At 41.2% G+C, this 8,796-nt stretch overlaps 1 protein-coding gene across 2 annotated transcripts in view; it reads left to right on the top strand.

The window, feature by feature from the left end:
• Positions 1-1,264: 1,264 nt before the first annotated feature.
• The window catches only part of LOC311143226 (nuclear protein AMMECR1-like), a 28,561-nt gene continuing 21,029 nt past the window's right edge, over positions 1,265-8,796 (top strand). For both annotated transcript variants that reach the window (XM_084179036.1, XM_084179037.1), the window contains exon 1: positions 1,265-1,752. In XM_084179036.1, coding sequence (XP_084035162.1) covers positions 1,313-1,752 — 440 coding nt within the window. In that variant the 5' untranslated portion in view covers positions 1,265-1,312. The remainder of the gene's footprint in view (positions 1,753-8,796) is intronic.

Here is an 8,796-nt window from a genome sequence, read left to right as displayed (position 1 = left end):
ATGTTTTCTTTCTCTTAGAGAAGACGGATACAAATTGTCTAAAGGAGCATAAATGGTAAAAGATGAATCCTTACGGGGTTGATGACTAAATGTTGAGGCCGAGCTGATTAGAAGCTGAGGTGGATAGCGCACGCAGCAATTTTTCTGCGTAATTCGCAGCCAGAATTGAGATTTGACAGACAGAAGATACGGTGCGACTATACGCATTATGCGTAGGAAACGATCGCAAAACATTTTCTGGATCTTGTTTCGGCGTTGAGAATACCAAAGATATTTATAACTAAACCTTGTTCTATGGCTGTGAATGTCAGTGACTACATATGATCACATTTCCTCCCCCCGAACATCACAGAGGCTATCAGGCTAATGGTAGCCGCAGTGAGGGGCGAGGAGCGAGAGTAACCAAACCCGGAGGATTTCAGACAGTTGGAATCGAATGCTGCTCTATCAAAATGTATCACATTAAACGGATGACAACTTCCAAACAAATCTACAGCAAACTTTCAGCGCTGATATGAAGCTGGGGTTTAAATAAGATTTTTGAAACTGTCCGAGAACTGACACAAAATACAGGTGCAAACTGATCAGCTGGTTTGTTGAAATGACTCGGTCAGCGCTGACGCTGTCTGATGGATCAAACTGCATAGCCAAATGCCATTTTACTTTGCAGCGACTTGACGTTTGGACCTCCAACACATTGGGTCAGTTGTCTAGCTAGAAGTTCGGATGAAAGTAAACATCTGGTGCAATGTTAAGCTACATGGTCCGAAGCGTAATGTACTATTCGTGCTAAAGCGTATGGGTCCTGCGTACTCAAGCTCCCGACTCCCACACAAAAAGGATTCTCTGTGATGCTGGGGGTGCAGTGCAGTCACAGCTCCACATCTGGCTACTTGCTGTCTAGTTAACTAGCTAGTTAGCTAGCTAACTGTCTCAGAAACTCTGTGGTGTTTCTGTTGGGTAGTTAGTGAATTAGTTCCTGTGTCTTTCGAGAGAAAGATTGCTTTGTGAAATCACTTCGGTGGTTATCGTGTTCCGAAGAAGGGGCCTGTATTTTGGACAATATCTGAGATCGATCGAAACGTTTGAAGTGATCCACAGCTGTCTTCTTAAGGAAAACACTTAAGGATTTTGCGTAAGGCACGTATTTTTTTAAAGGCAATGATAGGGTGACATTGCAGTCTCTTTACATCGAATATAACGTCGTCCGATAAAAAAGGGAAAGTGGGGCATTGTCCATCATACGTATTAACGCAGTGGGATTTTTACGTCTGGTCGGCGTTTCCCCCCCACCCCTCCCGCGTTGACGGTGATGGGTCGGAAGCGGTGTGTCGGTGCAGATTGTTCCAAGATGGCGGCTGGGTGCTGCGGGGTGAAGAAGCAGAAGCTGTCGGGAACCCCCGGGTCGGGGGGTCCTGGCGGGGCGGGAAACGGGGTGGTAGGGACCGGACATTGTGGCTCGGACTTGGGGATTGGTTCCTCCTCGACTGTGGTGGCAGGGAATATGAATCGAGTGAACGGCCTGGGGGGTCCTGGGGGTAGTAGCAGTAGCACCAACGCGTTGTCCCCAGCCCCTGGAGGCTACAACTCAACTGGCCTCTCCCCGAATCTTAGCCCGGGATGTGGTTCGGGAAGTGGAGGCAGGAAGATGGTTGTTTCGGCGGAGATGTGCTGCTTCTGTTTCGACGTGCTTTATTGCCATCTGTATGGATACCAACCTCCCCGAACACCCAGGTTTACAAACGATCCCTAGTAAGTTTCGTGCTATTATTATGTTGTTAGCTAGCTAGGTAGTTAGCTACCAGTGCTTAAGTCAACACGCAATATCATCAACTGTCTAGTTAAGCTAACTAGTAGTAGCTCGTGTTCTTAGCTAGCCAGCCAGTTACATCCGAAACAAGCAATATCATCGAATGTCTAGTTAAGCTAACTAGTAGTAGCTAATGTTCTTAGCTAGCCAGCCAGTTACATCCGATGACGAAACAATTGCAATGTGGCAGTTAAATAACACAGTCAGTCAGTTGCGCTATGCAACGTTGGGAAGTTAATATATTGCTGCTGCTACTTGGATAAATAAGTTATGTTCACTGGGTGTTGTGGCTCATCGATGCTAACTAACGTCTGCTAGCTAGCTCAACAAAGAAAAAAGTAGCTAGTTAACATTGAATGGCTAATTTAGCTTGGTAGACAGGAAGGGCGAGTGTTGCAACTTCCAGTTGAGACAGTTTGGAAAACACCACACGGTGCGTGGTGGGTTTATCTATTTTCTTAAAATGAAGCGGGTCGATTATATTCATTCATCCAACGTCGAGATCTAGAACGTTGATAGCGAATGTGTTTGTTAGCTATATGGCTAGTGCGCTAGTTGCCGCTGTCTGAGAAGCCAGCATTCAGGTTAGCGAGCTAGCGTACCTCAGCCAGGGAGACTTTAAAGGGGCAATCTGCAGTTGCTAAATACATTTTTGGACTTATAAAATAATGATATGTACCCATTGATTCCTGAAGAATATAACTTATAAATGCCTCATGAGCTTAGTTCAACTGTCATACCCCACCAGAACCCAAAATATACGTTTGATTTAGTTTGTAAACTAAACTCAGTCCTAGTATCATAGCTGTCTATGAATTTGAGTTGTTTCATTTCTCCAGCCCCATCCCTCATATTTTAACCCTATCAGTCTCGAAAATCAACTTTTCATTTTTCTGTGTCTATGTCCAGCCCATGTTTTACCTATTTTTTTGGGGGGACAAGTATAACACATAACTAGTTGCATTCATGAGTTTTAGTGACAAATGTCAATAAAAATATACGTTCCAAAAACCTGATAAAAATTCCTTTCTAAGAATGCTGTAAGTACAGAAATAGTTGGCTCACCGGGAAAATGAATATCCAACTAGTCAGTGACAACTATGTGGCATTTGTGACAGCAACTATGTTAGTTTATAGAGCTCGCCAGCTTGTAGTCCTAAAACCCGGAAATGAGTTAGCTCTGGTTCGTTCAGCCATCCCTATGTGAAAAATGAATGAATAGGATTTAGGAATAAACACAGAAAATAAGGTTTGAGGTTAACACAGGCTTAGGAGATCACATACGTTTTGCTGTATAAGATAATAGAAGTTAGTTAACATGACCTTTTTATGAATTATTTTTATGAATTATGAGGCCTTTATGTGCTTTAAAAAACAACAAATTCTTCAAAATTCACAAAGTAATGTTAGCTGATGAAGATTATCTCATAGAGCAAAACGTATAAGATCTCCTAAGTCTGTTTACCATAGACTTTATTTGAGGCGTATTATCCAAAAACCCTACAAAAAACGGCTTCCATTTTCACCATAGGCTTTGTCCAACGAACCATGGCGGATTTCCTTTGATCTTCAATCAACTATTGTGTAGCTCATAGAGCAAAACATGTTACATTTCCGTGTTTGTCAGTCTCCGCTTTTCATAGATAGCTTTTAATATTTTGTAGTTCAAATGATTCAGACTTTACAGACATTTTTGTAAAAAGACCCGGTCCAGGGCCCCTTTTGGGATCTGCCCTTGTCTCACAAACACAGCTCTAGCTCAGCCCCTGTTAGTCACACAGACTAATGGTTGGTATCTATGGATGCAGAAGAAATTGACTAATCCAATGTTACATTAGGCTGTAGTTTAAACACACAATGTTTAAAAGGGGTTAGAACAACAACACGTTACGATGGGACTCATTGGGTTAAACGAAACAGGCTGGGAATACAGTTTATTGTTTAAACTGCAGATTTCCGCTTTAAGAAATTGGCTTGCTAGCTAGTTCAACTGGACACTAGCTAAGGTAGTTCGCTTAAAGCTAGTAACAAAGACAGTAATTTATGCCAACAGATATTTTATTTTGTTAGATTGGGCATACCATTACTTACATTATTTGTGAAACCACTGTCACTGAACCCTTGAGCAGGCTGTTGTACTCTCACGCAAACATAAGTGAAAAATACCTTTTACAAAATAATTATGTAAATTAAAGTTAAAGCCTCAGATTACAAATTGACTGTAGCTAGATTTGGCAACCCCAGAGATTTTTTTCAAAACTCAAAGAGAATGTGAACCACGTGCGCTAGGGCTGGGAATTGCCAGGGACCTTGCGATATCACAATACCTAAGTGCCGATAGGATATGTATTGCGATTCTCACAATTCTATATGTATTGCCATTCAATACTGTGATTTTATTGCGATACGTTGTTCTAAACATATGGCTCACAATATACTGTATCTGCTGCAGAGTGATGAGAGCCATGAGAAAAACTAGTTTTGATCAGTCATGGAAATAAAAGTGCTCAAAATAAATTGGTTCCCAATTTCAAAAGCTGGAGAACAAGCTATGAAGGAAAGAATACAGGAGTTTTGGTGCAGATACAGCCAACTAGCGCAAAAATAATATTGCAATATTGTCAATGTGATATCTCGTCAAAAATAATATCCCGATATGTAACTATCAATCCCCCCCATCACTAATGTTCACATCGACCCCAGCTATACCTGAAAGGAAATTATACTGATCAGTGCTGGCGCCTTCAACTATCTGACACATAGCCCTCACATTCAAAGGCAATCTAGCCTGTGTTTCAGACAAAACTATAGACCGAACTATGGATGCAAGGACTGTCTGTGAGATTGAGTTTTGAACATATTTTGAAGCTATACATCAGGTGTCCAATCAAAAACGCGTATTTTGACCAATGGGTAAAATAATGTTAATTGTGTAGATAATCCTCTAAGAAAACCAATGGTCCAAACCTCATGTCTGTATCATAATCCGTTCAAGTTATTGCTGTGTTTACCCTTGTAGGATGGGCAGAATTATGGTGACTAATTCTGTGCATGAATTAAGGCTACTGGCTACCTGACAGGCTCACTTTCCCGTTGAACTCATAATCTTTCTTCTCGATTCCACAGGACATAAAACAATATAGAGGTAAGATGGATATACATTTTGAGACATGACATGTAGTCACAAAATGTGAAATCGTCATGTTACGAGAAACCTGCACCTCTGTCAACAGAGCTTGGTGCTTATTATCAGAGATATTAGGTTATGAAACCCGACTTTTTGGATATAATGTTAATATGTTAGAGCAGTGGTTCCCAAACTGTAGGGCCAACTAAGTCCGGCTTTAAACTTTAAAGTTGTAATAGTATAATGCACAAGATGCAATTTCGAAAATGAGTAGTTCCTCTTGTCATGTTAGCCATTGCATACCTTAGAGAGCTATTTATAACTTGTCAAAAATGTCCAGGTCAACTAGCCCATGTCAGATACCGTTTTTATATTCAGGTTTTTTAGCTCATAGATATTGTTGTCATTTTTTTGTCACTCAAATATCACATTCATTCACATTAGACATGGCAAAGTGTATAGAAGTGCAAGAAAATTAGCTTTAAAACTGCAAAAATGTCTTTGCACCCCATGACAAAATGTGTAGAATTGCAGGAAATAAGTTTTATACCTGCAAAATTCTCTCCACCAACAAGAGGGGTGTGAACAGTTTATCTCATGAACAGTGCTTGTGCCCTTTAGAAATAGACGTGGCACGCGCGCAGGGGGGTTGCGGGATGTTCCCCAATGCTGGAAGGTGGGCCCCGAGTGGAAAAAGTTTGGGAACCCCTGTGTTAGAGGAAGACCCCACTGAACGATTCAGAATATGAATAATCATATTTGTCTTGGTAAAATTTATTTTATAACAGAAGGAAGTGACATTTCATCACCAGAGTGGGTGGACACCCTACTATACTGTACATTGCTTGTTTACAAAGACCATAACACAAACAATGGTTTAATAGCCTACACCCTTCGTTTTGGGTTATGATAGTGCATTACAGTTAGCCTAAACTCAAGGCATAAGGTAGGCTAGCTACTAAAAATATTGCCTAGTCAGACCATTATTACTGTTCCAGCTGGCCGATAGGCTTTATTGGGTAGGTAATATTAAGTGTAGCACAGAGAATTTTCTACCAACCTTTACTTGGCGATACTTCCTCAATTACTGACTTGGAAGACAACACGTCTTATGACACATTTTGCCATGACTTATGCCATGTTCATGTGATATCTGAGTGAGAGTGACTAACAAATACAATGTGGGCCACCTGGAGGTCAGGGCCTCTAGGCACGTGCCTTGGGTGTTCGGTCAGTAATTGGGCCATGATTACTACAAGGTTTAGATTGCTAGGAAAATGTGTCTAGCCAGCTATCTTTAAAATGTTAGCTGACATGGGCTAATTAATTGACTGTCAGTGACTGACATAACAAGAGAACTGTTGATGCACTACCACATTTCAAAATTACACGTTTGGTGCCCAAACCATTTTTTGTGGGGTGGGGCCCCCTAGTGTTCCTGGCTCCAGTTTGGTCGTCCCTGGCCTACACACTTATTTATGCCTACATAATTGGGGCGGCAGGTAGCCTAGCAGTTAGGAGCGTTTTGTACAGATTTATAACTCAGAGGTATTCTCTGCATACGAGTGTGCAAGACCATAGTTTAGCAGATAAGTAATTTTCAAACCAAATATGTCTGAGCTGCCTTTTGTAGTTTAAATGTGTTAGGATGAATACATTCTGTTATGGTAATGTATGAATAAAGGATAGAATATTGTGGTCGCGTCACCACACCAAATAATACCTTAGTCATTGTGATAATTTTGTATCTTGTGGCATATTGTTTCTTATATGTCCTGCTAGTCAAAAAAACGGGTTTGTCAGCTGTCGCACAAAAATCGTTGGTGCATTTCAGCATTGTTGCTACCATATACATTTCACACTGATTCTGTCTACACTATGTGTTAACTAGTATATTAGCGCTGCTGTGCCTTCATTTGAAAGTAAAATGAACATGCTGTCCATTATCTTATATAATTCTAGATGTTTGAAACTTCATAAATGGGAGGCCTGGAGACAAACTATCGATGCCATTCATTTAAACATGTTCTTCTTTATAGAAAATCCAGACATCAACATGCGTCAAGTCATTTTGAAATCTTTTTAAACATTTATTATGGCAAGTGCTGTGCGCCTATCTTATTGATACAGGTTTTTGCCACCCACCTTTTATCATCATGCCTTTTGGAAATTGCCTGACGTTTCTATAGATATGTAAGGGAAAGAGTGCATATAACATATTTATCTCTCCTCTCACACAAATGCATATGCCGGATCACATTAATGTAGATGCTTCCCATTTAGTTAATGTTGGATAGAGGAGGAGTAGAGCCATTGGTTGAGAGTTGGACATGTGATCCTATGTCTCAGTTTACACGCACAGGGATTTCTGGAATTAGAGTTTTATATATATATATATATATGACTTACTAGTGAGAGGATCCGGGTTGCTGTTGGTCTATTGAATTGAAGGGGATTTTCCCTTGATTACCAAGTCTAGTTTTCAGCTAGTGTATAATGCAAACCAACATCTTGTGTATGTTGATGTCATACTCCTTATTCACCCAAGCACTATGCAGAAGAAGAATACAGTCGGAATCAGTGTGTTCTGTGAGTGTGACATGAAGCAGCTAGTGCTCAGGGCCATGGTGATAATGCACTGTAATCTGTTGATCCGTTTGATGCCCACTGTCTCTGGATTGAGGTCAAGGGAAAGTTCTGCCTGATGTCCGGAAATGGGACTGAAAATCCAAGCGTGGAGTGGCAGATGGGAGGGGTTGGAGGAGGTTGAAAACCCCTTTTATTTTTTTTTTTTTTCTTCAAATTGAAAGTCCACCGTGAAATGATTCTTTTATAATCCAGTTCCGCTCTTCTGGAAAGACTGAACAGAACCTGAACAAAAATACAGTTGAGTGTACAAAACATTAGGAACTGCTCTTTCCATGACAGACTGACCAGGTGAATCCATGTGAAAGCTATGATCGCTTATTGATGTTATTTGTTAAATCTACGTCAATCAGTATAGATGAAGGGGAGGAGACGGGTAAAACAATTATTTTTAAGCCTTGACACAACTGTGGGACGCATTGGAGTCAACATTGGCCAGCATCCATGTGGAACGCTTTCAACACCTTGTAGAATCCATCCCCTACGAATTGTGGCTGTTCTGAGGGCAAAAGGGGGTGCAACTCAATATTAGGAAGGTGTTTCTAATGTTTTGTACACTCAGTGTATGTTTGGTCGTTTTTCTTCAATAGAAGGGATCTCGTACATTCATAGGATTTTTAAGGTTATATATTCTTAAATGGGGAATTGATCACCCAGTGGTGGTTGTTTGCAGGAGGCAACAGCATACACTTCAAGAGGCAACGGAATACACACGGTTCCAGCCCCTCCCCTCGGTTCTGACATTAGTATGGTACTAATATAGAGACTGCTGTCTGCAATCGCTGTCCATCTATGAAGACAATGAACTGAAAGCCCCGCTGTTTCTATATATTTTAACGCAGTTGACATCTCTATTATGCTAATGTTAGTATTGAATGGCAAGGGCTTTCCCTGTGTTGAGACTGCACCCAGGTCCTCTCCAAATCTACCCCCACTTGCGTTAGCCTGTAAGTCCAAAACGGAGATGCTAGTAGTGTGTTTACCACCAGGAGGATTTACCTGATCAGGTGGGCTGGATCAGCTCCTGGAGGAGGTGGGTTGTTGCTGTGCACGGCCCATAACCATGGTTGGATAATAAAGCTGCTCTGCCGGGGCTTAAATGAACTTTAAACTTACCCCTGCACACCAAGCCTCCAGCTTGATGTATTATAGACTACTAGAATGTGGTAGATAAACTGGGCCTGCCAGGTTGATACTGAGTGCCACACGCAAC

This window comes from Coregonus lavaretus (genome assembly GCF_964263955.1).
Source record: "Coregonus lavaretus genome assembly, chromosome: 15".
In the NCBI taxonomy this organism is placed as follows: Eukaryota; Metazoa; Chordata; class Actinopteri; order Salmoniformes; family Salmonidae; genus Coregonus; species Coregonus lavaretus.
Note: the sequence above shows the minus strand (reverse complement) of the source record. Positions and strands in the feature narration are given on the sequence as shown.